The sequence below is a fragment of the Cryptomeria japonica genome, chromosome 5 (genome assembly GCF_030272615.1).
Source record: "Cryptomeria japonica chromosome 5, Sugi_1.0, whole genome shotgun sequence".
Classification (NCBI taxonomy): Eukaryota; Viridiplantae; Streptophyta; class Pinopsida; order Cupressales; family Cupressaceae; genus Cryptomeria; species Cryptomeria japonica.
The window spans coordinates 132254511-132268815 of NC_081409.1; the positions used below are offsets into that span (position 1 = coordinate 132254511).

Below are 14305 nucleotides of genomic sequence, written 5' to 3' on the forward strand. Positions count from 1 at the left end.
TCTCCCAGTATCAGATCATTCCAACATTAGTTACCTATAGTTTAGTACTTAAAAATTCAATTTATAACAAGTTGTGTGCCATCAATTATCATTTCATTATATGATTTAACTAGGTTTAAAATATTAGAAGATCAAATTATTTTTTATTCAAATTGTTTCAACTAAACTACTCATGTTAAATATAAATGTACAAATACATTTGTATAATTTTTTTAATTTTATTTAAAACTATTATGAAAACCAAATTCATCACTCTATAGATACTTTGAGTCCTTAACATTTTCACTATTATATTATATTGAGCTTTTCATAAGACACCAAAACTAAAATCAAAACACCGTCTATTTATTACTAGGACCGTCCACTAGAAACCGGTAACCTCTTTATAACCAATCCAACATATGAGTTATTTGCAACAATACCATCATATACGGTATACCTTTACTAATACGGCATACCTTTACTAATTTACATAATAGACAGGTTATTATCACTACATTTTCAACTGACAATGGATTTTCGCAAAAGATGTAGTTTCAAACTTTTGTTCTCATCGCACTATAATTTCTGAAAAATGATTGGAGCTCCATGCTGAGGAAAGATTGTCAGAAGTGTAGTAGGTGCATGGATATAACCTGGAGAAAGAACAAATGAGAAACGTTGCAAAATCATGGCAAGGACCACCTTGCTCTCAAGCATAGCATAATTTTTGCCCACACACGTCCTCAATCCATATCCAAAAGGGATAAATACAGTAGAGTCATCCTTAGTAGCATTAGCTATTCCCTGACTAAACCTCTCAGGGTTAAATTCATCTGCATCGTCTCCCCACAAAGATGTATCATGGTTGAGTGAAAGCGTAGGAATGAGGATCTGCGTGCCTTTAGGGATTGCAATTCCTCCTAGTGTTGTATCCTTATGGATTTCTCTCATATAGGCAACAGCTGGTGGGTACAGACGGATCACCTCGTTTAGAATCATTCCTAACTGTAGTCCACAACACAGAAAATTCAATTAGAAAAATACTAAGAGCAAAGTATCTTAGTTAAAATTATAAATAGTTTCTTCAGTTCTTACAGTTTTTAGTTTGTTTATTGTCTCAAATTGTGGATGGGAATTCCCACATATTTCTTGTATTTCTGAGCGTGCTTTCTCTTGCCATTCCGGATACATGGCCAAGAGAACAATGGCATATGTTAAGTGATTACTTGTTGTTTCTTGCCCAGCAATGAAAAATGTTTTGCATTCAGGTATGATTTCCTCTGTTGTGAGGCCTCCATTCATTTTAGAGCTTCTCATCTCTTGGATTGTGTTCATCATGGAGCCAAGCAGATCATTACCATAGCCTTGGGTGGTGTTTGTACCAGACATTTCTCGCTTCATAATAAGGTCTTTCAGAGCACTCTTAATTTCTTTGTTGAGTCTCCAACATTCTCTGTTTCTTTTGAAAGGCAAAAATCTGAAGAAGCAAGAAAATGAAACATAGCATAATCCTCATTTATTCATCATGTATGATTTGATCTTAATAAAAAAGAAAGTCACTTGCAAACCACTTTTAATAATCTTCATGTATAATTATATCTCACCTATAGCAAGGAAACAATAATTTTGCATAATCCTGGCAGGTCAATGATATTTGCTGAGATAGCAAGTCAAAAATATGATTTCCTTGGAGATAGCTGCTGCCAAATGCTGTGCGGGCAATGATGTCTGAAGTTAGAGCCTTAAATTCGGGAGCCACGTCCATTTCTTTCTCACCATTTTTCACTATTTTCTCCCATTTCTCCAGCATATGTGTAGTGCTCTCCATCATGCCAGAAGCCATATCCTAGTCCAACATTTTTTGATAAGTTATACAGAATATAAGATTTTCACCATTAAAATAAAATAATATATTTAGAAGACTACATAAATCTGGTCAATTATAGTGAGTAATACATATATATAACATTACAAATGAACTTGTTTTAATCTTTTTAACGTTACATATATGTTGTACCTAGATACTGGCTACAAAGGGGTTGTTAGAACACTCCAAGAATAAATGAAAGGTCTAGGTTGGAAATCTATAAGCTAATCTATGTAGCTCAACATGTGATATCGGAACCTATCTAAGAACCCTAGTGTGACTTAAAAGAATTTGGAATAACAATGGGTTCAATTGGTAAAGCCCTCTAGCATCAAATAGTAGGTCCTTCCTGCTCGGTATGAATTTTAGTTCAAGATATGGTGCCCTAGACACTTGCAGTATGACTTGGTTGCAGTGTGACCCACTTGGTTGAGGGTGTTGAAGAAGCCACACTTGGACCAACAATAGATTAATTATTTAGAAGCTGGTAGCTCAATCAATAGAACACTCTAATAACAAATAAAAGCTAATAACTTAATCAATAGAACTAGAACACTCCAATATCATATGAAAGACAGCTCTCCTAAATTCAAGTCCTATTGATTCGTATGAACCTTAACTCAATGCTAAAGTCATCTATATCATCAATATACGATGTTCAGATTTTCAAAATTTCGTCATCAAACAACGAGAGAAAATTTCAGAAAAAGAAAATCTCAAAACCAAGTTTATCTTTCAAACAATAATATGAATCCAAACTAACCTTGAGTTTATCAGCATGGAAAGATGGATTTATAATCTGCCGGTGATGCGCCCATTTATCACCATCGAGCATCACCAGACCTCCTCCAAACAGCTCTTTCAACACAGCATCCCATTTTGGTTTTCCATAACTGTTTTTCATATCACCTAGCGCATTCTTCGCCAATTCAGATGCACCAACTACTAGAGTTGGTATTGGCCCAATCCACATTAGGAAAGTGGACCCTGGTAATCAAATGACAAAGAATTTATTAACTTATATTAGCATCATTAGCTTACAGAATAAAAGTACCGTATTGAATAAAAGCTACCATATATTTTGGACCACCAAGGGTAGTAAGGCTGCACTCTTGCTGCAATGTCATGGGTGAGTTTCATAGGCTTGGATGTGGCCTCATTTAGTAACTTGGTGAATTCAAGTAAATTTCCAACCAGTAGCCTGTAGGGAGGGCCTGTGATGCCTTGAGATTGAAAATGCTTGCTTATTTGCAGAGGCTTCCACCATATTGCTAATGTAAGTTTGGTAACTAGAAACACAACTAAACAACCAAATGAAAAAAATGTAATTCCTGCAACACTAAACCTGGAATTTTCCATATCTTTCAATATTTGAAGAATGTCATAGTTGCTCCTATCCATCTTGTTGTGATATTTATGAGAGAGTTTTTGCATAGTTATCACTTATCCATCTATTGCATCAAAATCATTTTGGTTTTTCCTTATTTCCAGCCATAAGATATTGGTTTAATCCCTTACACCGGCTCGTGATTATCGCAGTATGAGTTCAATTGATTTATTTCCCTTGGCTGTATAGTAACTTCTAACTTGTTGTAGAGTCGGATTAATACCTTGTTATATGTTTCCTGTAATACCCGAAAGTTCGCAGATGCCACGAATATTATCTCGCCATTATTGTTCAGCTTGGACGTTCTTTCTAATGTTTTGATTTCACAATTTAGAATTTAGCAGTTTCATATTTTTTTATTGATTTGTAGCTTGGACGGAGTTATTGAAGAAAAACAAATTAAAAATATTCTGGTAATTGTTTAATTTTTTTTTTTTATTTGTAGATCGGACGGATTTATTGAAGAAAAACAAATTAAAAATATTTAGGTCCTTGTTTATTATTTAGTTTTAATGTTTTGTTTTCCATTTGGTTTTTCCAAATTGACAATTGTGGTGGTAGAGGAAAACTAATCTTCTTTCTAATGTTTTGTTTTTCATTTGTCTTTTTCAAATTAAATTTTAGCCATTTTCAAAAAAATTAATTGATTTGTGGCTTGGATGGATTTATTGGAAAAAAGATTTTTAAATATCTTAATGATTGTCTCTTATTTAGAACCCATCTCTAGTCTTCACATCAGTCACCTACTATTTATCTAATGAAGGAGATAGAGGGAGAGATAAAGATAGAAAGAGAGAAAATGAGAGAAAGAGATAGATAAGTATATAGGGAGAAGTTCCTTCCAAATAGTGATGAAGATAGAGGGGGAGAAGAAGAGGGAGATAAAAAGAGAGAGACGGGGAGATAGATAGATATAGAGAAGGAGATAGAGCGAGAGATAAAATAGAAAGTGACAAAAAGAGATAAAGAGATGGATAAGTATATAGGGATAGGGTAGGGTCACATACTAGGAAAGGACATTCATTAAAAGTAAATAATTTAAAAAGTGCTTGGAATCATAAACATTTTTGTAAGAATTAAAACTAAGGCCAAACCTTAGTGGTGTAAGATGGGCCATGTTCATAAGTTGAGGAATGTGCCAAAGTCAACATAGTTTTCAAAATTTCTTTGATTCAATTGCAAATACCACATGGTCAATCTTGACTAGCACAACTCAATATGAGATGTAGAATTAAAGTGTGCTACATAGAAATGATCTAACATAATGTGGTTCAATTTAAACCTACTCATATTCACCTTTCCTAAAGTTGAATGTGTTAAGGTGATGTCTAAGGACACCTATAGGAGTTTGCTAACTCAATAGAGGAATGCATTCTCCTAGGTAAAACCCTTTGGCAAGTTAGATTAATGGTTATACAAAATATCAAAGATAACATTCACTAGCATAGAGATGGCCTATATCCAAAGATTGTGGATATATTTTTTTGTCTATTTAGAAATTGAAGTGTACTCCATTTATTTCCTCCTTAATGCTGCATGTGAATTAATTGCATATTGAATTTCTTTAAATACTATGACATAGATACATGTCACACTAATGTGCATTAAATTGGATCATAAAAATTAATAGAAAGGGGTAAGAAAGTTTGAACTTGAGATTAATGGTTTAAATTTTATGGTCATGGTCAATCTAGAATGGTACCAAAAAAGTAAACCTTAGAAATAAAATAGTAATTTCAAGGCAAAGAACAATTTACAAAAGTAACTGTCATATGGAATAATGATGAAATGATGGTGGAATGTATAAGAATAGGGGTAAAAATAGTGGTGGATAGGATTAGGGCATAAATGAAGCCAAAGACAAGAATATACCACTTGGCGATATGTTATTGCATTTAAGACATTTCACCAAGGTAAATACAAAACTATGTAAACCATGATACAATTATTACCATTTTCACTATTATTGTTCCTATCTCTTGAATTATCTTCATTTGTAAAGTGAATAGCAAGATAGAAATTGAAATTGGATTCCAAAAATGTCTTAAGTAGAGGTTATATTGATTTTTCACCATTTAATTTGACCTTATATTTATTGAATAAAAGAGAAGCTTTCTAGTTAAAAATATACATAAAAATTATTTGTTTAATTATAATTAATACATTGAATTTTTACAAAACCTATTTTTTTACCTTAATTCCTCACAATTTTGGTTATTACTTATTTTATTATAATTAAAATTCAACATTGTTAAAAAAGAATAAAAAATATCATGATTAAGTAATTTATATGATTATTACTCTAAATCTAATTAGTTTTTCATTTAACTAATAAAAGACATAATGATTAATCTTTGTTTTCCCAATCAATAAAGTTGTCAAAATGATCTTTTAAGACAATATCAATTTCACAAATTACTTTCAATATATTTGATTGAAAAGTTTATATATTATTAATAAAATTAAAAGTTCATACAAATATATTATTTTCATCAAAATTTTAATTATTTAAAAATTATTTCAACAAAAATCAATATCCTACCATTTAAATTTATATGACAATTTCCACCCTTTTTAATTATTAAAAGTATTATTAACTTTATTCTTTCACCCTTTTTTATTTTCAACAAGTGCGAGTACTTGTCATATTATAGTAATAGTAATAAATTTAGTTTAATAAGTATGTTGAAGTAGCTTCTTAGTAGTGTATAAGGTGAAATATTTTTAATAATAAAATAGTAATACTGAATAATAAATAAAACATATTATCATTAATATTAAATTATCACAATTTGAATAAAAAAATATTAATGAAAAATATATAATAAAATGATATTAAATAAATTTAACATGAGCAGTAAGATTTTTATAAGACTTTTTTATGTTTTTTATGTTTGTTCATCATTTCACTTCTTGTAGTAAATTTCACTTGTTCAGGCCTATTTCATGGGAGACATTATTATTGGGAATATTTGATATGACGAAACTATGCTTATAATAATTTAATACAAAATAAATATAAATACTATTATTTTTTAATTATTATATTATTAATACATTATAATTATATTATAATATTATTGTATTAAATTTTATATATTTATCATTATTATTATTATGTTGTTATTAGTATTAATTATAATTAAACAAATAATTTTTATGTATATTTTTAACTAGAAAGCTTCTCTTTTATTCAATAAATATAAGGTCAAATTAAATGGTGAAAAATCAATATAACCTCTACTTTAGACATTTTTGGAATCCAATTTCAATTTCTATCTTGCTATTCACTTTACAAATGAAGATAATTCAAGAGATAGGAACAATAATAGTGAAAATGGTAATAATTGTATCATGGTTTACATAGTTTTGTATTTACCTTGGTGAAATGTCTTAAATGCAATAACATATCGCCAAGTGGTATATTCTTGTCTTTGGCAATAATATTTAAATAAATATTATTAAATTATAAATTAGTAAGAGTTGTTATATGTTATTTAGTTTTATGATTATGTTTCATTTCATTGAGGTTTATCATTTCAATTTATGTGGTGAATATGGCTCAACTTGATTTAGTATTAGGATTAAGAGTAAATTTGGTTCAAGGGCTAGGTATAAGGTTCAATTTGGTTTAGGGTTAGAACTTGGTTTAGAGTTTAGTTAGTTTTAAGTTTTTTGAATTTTCTTTCTGGTGTCAAGGTTAGGATTCAATAATGTATAGTCTTGTAGGTTTTCATTTAGTTTTAATTTAGGTTAGGGTTCAATTTGGGTTAGGATTCAATAATGTAAAGTCTTGTAGGTTTTCATTTAGTTTTAATTTAGGTTAGGGTTCAATTTGGTATAGTGTTCAATTACGTTTAGAGGTACCATTGAATTTTGTTTTGGTGTAGGGTTAGATTTGATTTACTATTACAATAATGATTTGATTAGATTTAGGGTTAGTGTTCAATTTGGTTTGGTTCTATTTGGTCATGTTAGGGTTAAGAACGTGTGTTTTGGTTTACAATTATGGTTAATCATAAATTTAGTTTAATATTGAATTAGGCTTGGGGTTATTAGAGTCTTGGTTAAGGGTAATAGTTTAATTTGTTGTAGTGTGAGGGTTCAACTTGTTTAGGATTTAGGTTCAATTTAATCTATGGTTAGATTATTCAATTTTATCTAGTGTTCAATAAGGAAAGCGACTATTATTTGTGTGAATAATTAAATTATATGTAAAGATGTATAATGGAAAATTTATATTATTTATATCATTTATAATCAAGTAGAAACTTTGTGTTGTAATTAAATTAATAACAATATAGTATTGCATGGTAGTTATTGCATAAACAAATAGAATGATACAAAAGGAATCCAGATTACTACTTAATCCAATACAATATGCAAATTTAATGTTGATCACATGAAACAATGAATGTTTGTGAAAATGTATTACATGAATTTATTTCTAAATCTTTCAATCTACTTTCTTCATCTTTTCTCTTTGCAAGTTGTTTTCCCTTTTTCATTTTTTCATAGTGCTCATATGTGAATGATGGAATTATTCTCAATCCTTGCAAAGACTTAACCATTACATATGTTGGTGGTTTTGGTGGCATACTTTCAAGTTTGTATACAATATTTTGAATATAACCTAATGCTCCATTTAGAAGACCTACTTCTATCCATAAATTAGAAGTTAGCATTACTCTTGCATTTTTGCTAATCAATAACTCCATATCAATCTCGTCATGAGAACATCCTTCAGTTGCATTAACAGTTCCAAGTTTTGTTGCAATGCTACGTGCAATAGGTTGTTTGAGAGAATATAATTTTTTCCTGTTATGATTCTGAATATTATCATTTGTGGAGAACAAATGAACATCATTGTTAAAGGCTTCATTGATTGTTGTATTCATATTACTATTTATTATTGACATGAGCAACTTTGTCACGAACCCTATTTTTACATAATTATTCAATTAGGAAAATAATGTTTATTTTTCAAATGAAATTGAAATGAAATAAAAATAGAACTGTTAATGAAATAAGAAAGGATATCGAATGTACTGATATAATTTATATACAATTGAATGATCAATAATAATTTTTATTGTAAATTGGGATCGTCATTGCTAATGAGTGATTAAGTGCAAAGTGAATGCAGGAATAGGCGAACAATGATGAAGACGAGAACATGGTTCAAGTAGAGTTGTCTTAGCTCTTGTATTTCGTTAGGATAGATGGAATCTCTCACACACCACATTAGGATTTATATTTGCATCTTGAAAGATGGATGATTTAAATGACCTTATTTGAGTGTTTGTTCAAATTGAAATGATAAATTTAGTATGAGTAGTAGATTGATTTAAATAATTATACATGTGCATTGACTACATGATGTGAGTGGCGATTGAATTGAATTTAAGTTGCATGAATAATGGTGAAATATTATGTTTTACTGTTAAAAGAGATGAAATGTATAAATGATTCAAAAATGAATATTGACCCTAGGTTTTATGTTCTTTTTATATATGTATAAATGTATGAAAATTGTACTTATGAGTTTACATTTGTAAATTGAATAATAGTATAATATATATATATATGAGAAATTTATTCAATCATATACATATATCAATATCCAATTATAGTGAAATATGATTACTTCATGAATTTTGTTTATATCTATGTAATCATTTGAGATTAAAATAAAAATGTATACATATTAGATCATGTTATGGTAAATGCGTATGTAATTATCGAATATGTAAAACATTTATGTAACAAATTTATGAAATTAAGTCATTTAATGAATAACCAAAATATATATTTACATATATATTTAATTATAGAAAATGGTTATTAAAGAATTTATTAAACAAAGTTTAATTTTTAATATATATATTAAAGAAAGGTCATTAAATATATATTAAAAATATAATAAAAATGAAAATGAAAATAAAACAAATTAAATAAAGTGGTGGCGGGTTAGTTGTTTAAAAAAATAATAATAAACAATAACAAAGGTGGTGGATAGTAATATCGACCACCCCCCTTAATTAAAGGGAGGGGTCGGTATTACCACGGACCACCGCTCTCCCTTTCAATAAAACAAACTCCACATTGCAGGTCAAATATGGTGGGAGGCAAATTAAAGGTAAGTTGTTTTAAGGTAGTCGTAGTTTAAGGGAAATACCACCGACTACCACTACTCCTATTAAAACATAAACCACATGTAAAATACATAAGCCACCGATATCTGTTTTGATCGACACGTATAGAAAGAACTTAAATTGATTTAAACTTTGCATATTTTAGGGAAGTCATTTTTAGTAAAGTGGACTTAGTCTTGGAGTTAAAAGCCACACAAATAATCCATAATTATGAATTTAACAACTTAGTGGTGTGGTGTCATGAAATGGATAATGGATAACATTGCATGGAGAACACATAAGTGTTCAAAACCATTTAGGATTGTTATGTTGCAAATAGATCCTGAGTGGTGTCACTTAGAATCAATCCACCACTAGTAGAGATAGCCCGAAAGTAGGAAAGGGGTTAGACGACTACACTGTATATAGACCATTGAGTTGGAAGAGAGTGGGGAGAAGAGATGCAACCAAGGATTAGAGAATGGAATGAAGAAGAGAAAAGTAGTAAGATTTATATTTGTTTATGATCGAGTCATAAAAGATCGACCATGATAATCTCAGATTTAGAGTCAAATTTTAGAGTAAAGTTTAGAAATAAAAGAGATAGAAAAGAGTGATAGGAAGCATGGAGTTAGTAGAAGAATCGACAGATGGAGACCGACAAAGAGTTTGTGAACCATCTTGAAAGAGAGTGGGCAAATGTGAAGAGGGAAGCAAGTCAATCACCTCAAGCCAGTAACAAGAGAATAAGGAGGTAGGATCTACCTTAATTCTTTGGTCATTATGCAAGGATAGTGAGTCAGTCAAGAAGTTACATATAATTATTTATTAGAATAAAATTTGATTGAGACAAGCCATGATTAGAACAAAATTGTGTGAACTCTCTTTTGAATAGCCTTATATAGAAATGTATTATGAGGTACATATGATTAAATAACTATGAAGATGCATGGAAAATGCTAAAGAGTGATAGGAATTGTATCATAGGTTGCTTTAGATATTCTCTAAAGGATGATCTAGTTTTAGAATTATGCAATATTCTAATGGAAGAGATAGAATCGTGAAAGGAATCATTGTTAATTGTTCAAAAATTGCGTTCATGTAAATATAGATACAATAGTGAAATACTTTCTTAAGTTTGCTGATAAACTTAGTGAAACTCTCATAGATCACCCAATCTTCTAGAAATAAAAGAAGAGGATAGAGAGAGAAACTTTGAGATTGAACCACGAAGAAGATGAAATAATAGGTTAACGACTTATTAAATAATGAAGTTATTTTGATATCATAATGGAGGACTTGCACTTGGAATTTTGCATGAAAAGTAAAGATGGTTATCGAGTGTCTCATTTAAAAAGCCTTATAGATAGGCGTTTATGAAGTTGTATCATATTAGATTGTTGATATGATAAATTAGTGAAGTCAGTGTGTTAATTTTTAAATCATGAAAAGTCACATATTAGTATTAAACTAAATATGATTTTTTGAGAAAAGTGGTAAATAAACCACAACACTTGGAAAGATAGAGAGAGTTTAGATGAGATAAACTTAAAATTTTAAGCCATAAGAAATGGAATGCATGTTAATGATTATGCTATGTTTTGATAATTGAATAAAGGAATGTGTACTCATTTTATTCAATTTATATGTAAGATACATACATGTGTTAGACCTTCTTAATATTTTAATCTTGTTTTTAAATTGCTTGAAAGATAGAAGGGAAAGATTGTCTTCTTTTAGATGTATAGTTGATTATCCATAAAAGATTGTTTCTTGTCAGATAGGATTGGTTGTAATAAAAGATTTATTTTATCAATTTCTATTCAAATGAATGATTATCTTCTTAGCATAGTATTTTTATCTTACAAGAAATAGGAAGCTAGAATTAAAAGGCAAAAGATTGTTTTCTGTATGAATGTATGTGAACAAAGCTAGATAGGCTTGTGTTTGTGGAAAGTTACCTTCCAGGATGGGTGCCGAATGTGGATTATAGAGAGAATAGTTGCTTTTCCAACTATCTATTTTTGCTGTGTATGGCATTATACTCAACCGAGTAATCAAATTGAATTAACCATTGAAATAATGGAATTCTTTTATTTTATCCTCTCTACCATATCCTAGATTGATAATGAATGCTTGTTTCTTAAAAGAGTTAGAGAAATGAAAATGCTTGTATCATCTAGGCACGCACAAGATTCCATGTTGCCTTTCGAATTTCTTTTGCCAAGCAATTCATGCAGGGTCGGGTATTCTTGATTGACGAAGTATTCCGCGGAAGCGTAAGCTTCAAGGTTGGGCAAAAAAAGTGCCTGAATCTTGTTCTCGTCTTCATGCTAAAGATTACATTGGCGATAGCTTGGGGTATAGATCAATGGACGCATCTCACCCTTCACTTTGTATTATTTTGTTATTGAACTTGCAACAACTTGAAATGCGTAAGTATTGTATGATCGTAATACTACTTTTATCAATTTTTTTTTAATAAAGAATATTTATCTTTTATAGAAATTTCGTGTTTATTACAATCTAAATGGAATGATCAAATGAAGCTATGGATGGAAAAATGGAATGAAATAGATTTATTAACTAATTTATGAGTTTATTTAAGAATAAAGAGTATTTCGGCTATTATTTGAAGTTAGCTCAATTTACGTCTTTACATTTTGGTATTATAGCGCAGTTTATAACTCTAGGGGCTATGTGTCCACTTCATGAATGAAGTCATGTGCTTGACAAAGTTGCTATTGGATATTTAACGCATAAAACTTGCAAATAAAGGAGCACAAAGCCATTGCAAGGTGAATTGATGACAACAACCTAGAAGAAGGAGGATGGTTGATTAAGGAAGAAATATTTCCCTCCTACTATGAGATGAATTCAAGATATTCAAGATGAGAATGATAAGGTCGAGAAAAGTAGTTGTTTGCTTCTAGGATGAAAGAAGAAAGGAATCAACTTCTAAACCAAGAGAGAAGAAATAATTAACTAAGTTGTGTAGGGTAACGAAAATCTCATCTACCATTCCCTTGGGAGACAAGAATACTTGGACTATTTTATTGAGGAGATAGATGAAGAATATCTATATGAGCATGTCCCTACTAAGTCGACTATATTTAGTTCAGATGAATTGAAAGGATGTACCCCATTGATTGCATGAGAAGAGATATAAATTTGGGAGATATCATTTATGAACAATCTATAAGTAAAGTTGCTTTCTGTGAAATCAACATGGTGTCCAGATAGATTAAGAAAGAGTATATCCTAGAATGACATACTTAAGGACACATTCATCGAATGATAGTTTATTGAGTAAGAGTTGGGTACTTATATAGTAAAGTCGTGTTTGAGATTTTATCAATATATATATATATATATATATATATATATATATATATATATATATATATATATATATATATATATATATATATATATATATATATATATATATATATATATATATATATATAAAAGATAGTTGTTATTAGAACCTAGATTCTTGAGATACTTGATTTGCTAGATTGATAATTTTTCCAACTATCTCTTGCGAAAGGTATTATTCTATGTCTATAGTGTACAAGGTAGGTACTTTATGGATAGGAATTATGGATGATATGATGAAATCTGCATAGGACTATGTATTCTAGTTTTGTGTCCTTATCTTCAAACATGAAATTGTAGGTACTATGTTGCACACTCTGGAAAAGATACCCTAAGGTGTTGTAACACCCCTTCATATGTGATTAGTCCTAGTTACATAGTACATTTGATATGTATTAAGTTTGATGCTTTATTGGGTTTATTGATGAATTATTTGATCATTGGTTTTTGGACTAGTTGTCTTTTGGTTGCATATTGCATTTCATCCTTATCATGATCATAGTGAACCCCTGATGGTATGTCCAAGAGAGTCAGAGCAGAGCTCTGTACCAAACATAGGTATTATGTCAGTTAGGGGAATAATACTACATGTTGTGTAATTTTAGTTTGAGAAAATTTAATGTGTGGAATAAGAGAATAGACATTGCAAAGGAAAATAAATTTTATATACATATTTAGTAGATAGACAAATTCAAATTAGTTCATGAATTATATGAGATCTTACTTAGTTTTTACCTTCGAGATCATGTGACCATGAAAGATGTCTTTTGCTAAAATTGGTTTTGGAATCTTAAACATTCAAGAATATATAGTCTTTGGCATTAAAAAAAAAAAACACATTTGAGATTAATGAGCATAAGGTTGTGCTAGTAGTTGTATAACATATGTTATGATGTTAGAAAATTTTCTGCCGTCATGGTTGCCTTGTTATTTGTTGATTAAGAGCATACTTAGTAATTTTGAAATCTTATGGATTGATAGAAGTTTGAGGTATGAAGAAAAATGAGTTGGTTGGTATAGTTGGAAATAAAAAGGTAGTTAAATGATGGGTTCTCATAGATCAAGGAAATTTTATCTACCATGTTTACTATAAATTCAAACTTGAGATAGAAAAAGATGCAAAATCATGTGGAAGAAAAAAAACATTATTGAGGTTTGGAAAGTAGATATTTTGGATCATAGATTTGATAGATTTGAGAAAAGAAGTTGAGGGTAATTAAGAATGCCAATGAAGGATGTACACACTTAGAGGTGGAAACTTGAACAAGTTAATATTGCACTCTATTTAGAGCATTTAGAAATATCTGGTTAGTCTAGAGATTGTTGATAAAGAGGTGACGAACCTAAGAACTTTGGAGAAGATAGTTGAGTATGTGGCACAATGTTTAGCAATCGAAAGTTGAGCAACATCGTATAATAGGACTTTTATATCAAACCTAAGTATAGGTGGTTGAAAATCAATATGAAATTTATTCAAGGATTGCTTTTGAGAAAGAACAAGCATGACATCATAGTTGGTTATTGTCAACAGATTGATAGAGTTTGCATATTTCA

At 29.8% G+C, this 14305-nt stretch overlaps 1 protein-coding gene across 1 annotated transcript in view; it reads right to left on the bottom strand.

The window, feature by feature from the left end:
• Positions 1-558: 558 nt before the first annotated feature.
• Positions 559-14305, bottom strand: part of LOC131076648 (cytochrome P450 734A1-like) — a 126761-nt gene continuing 113014 nt past the window's right edge. The window contains exons 2-6 of the mRNA XM_058013948.2: positions 2923-3138; positions 2613-2836; positions 1587-1828; positions 1078-1459; positions 559-987 (exon numbers count right to left, since the gene is read on the bottom strand). Coding sequence (XP_057869931.1) covers positions 559-987; positions 1078-1459; positions 1587-1828; positions 2613-2836; positions 2923-3138 — 1493 coding nt within the window. The remainder of the gene's footprint in view (positions 988-1077; positions 1460-1586; positions 1829-2612; positions 2837-2922; positions 3139-14305) is intronic.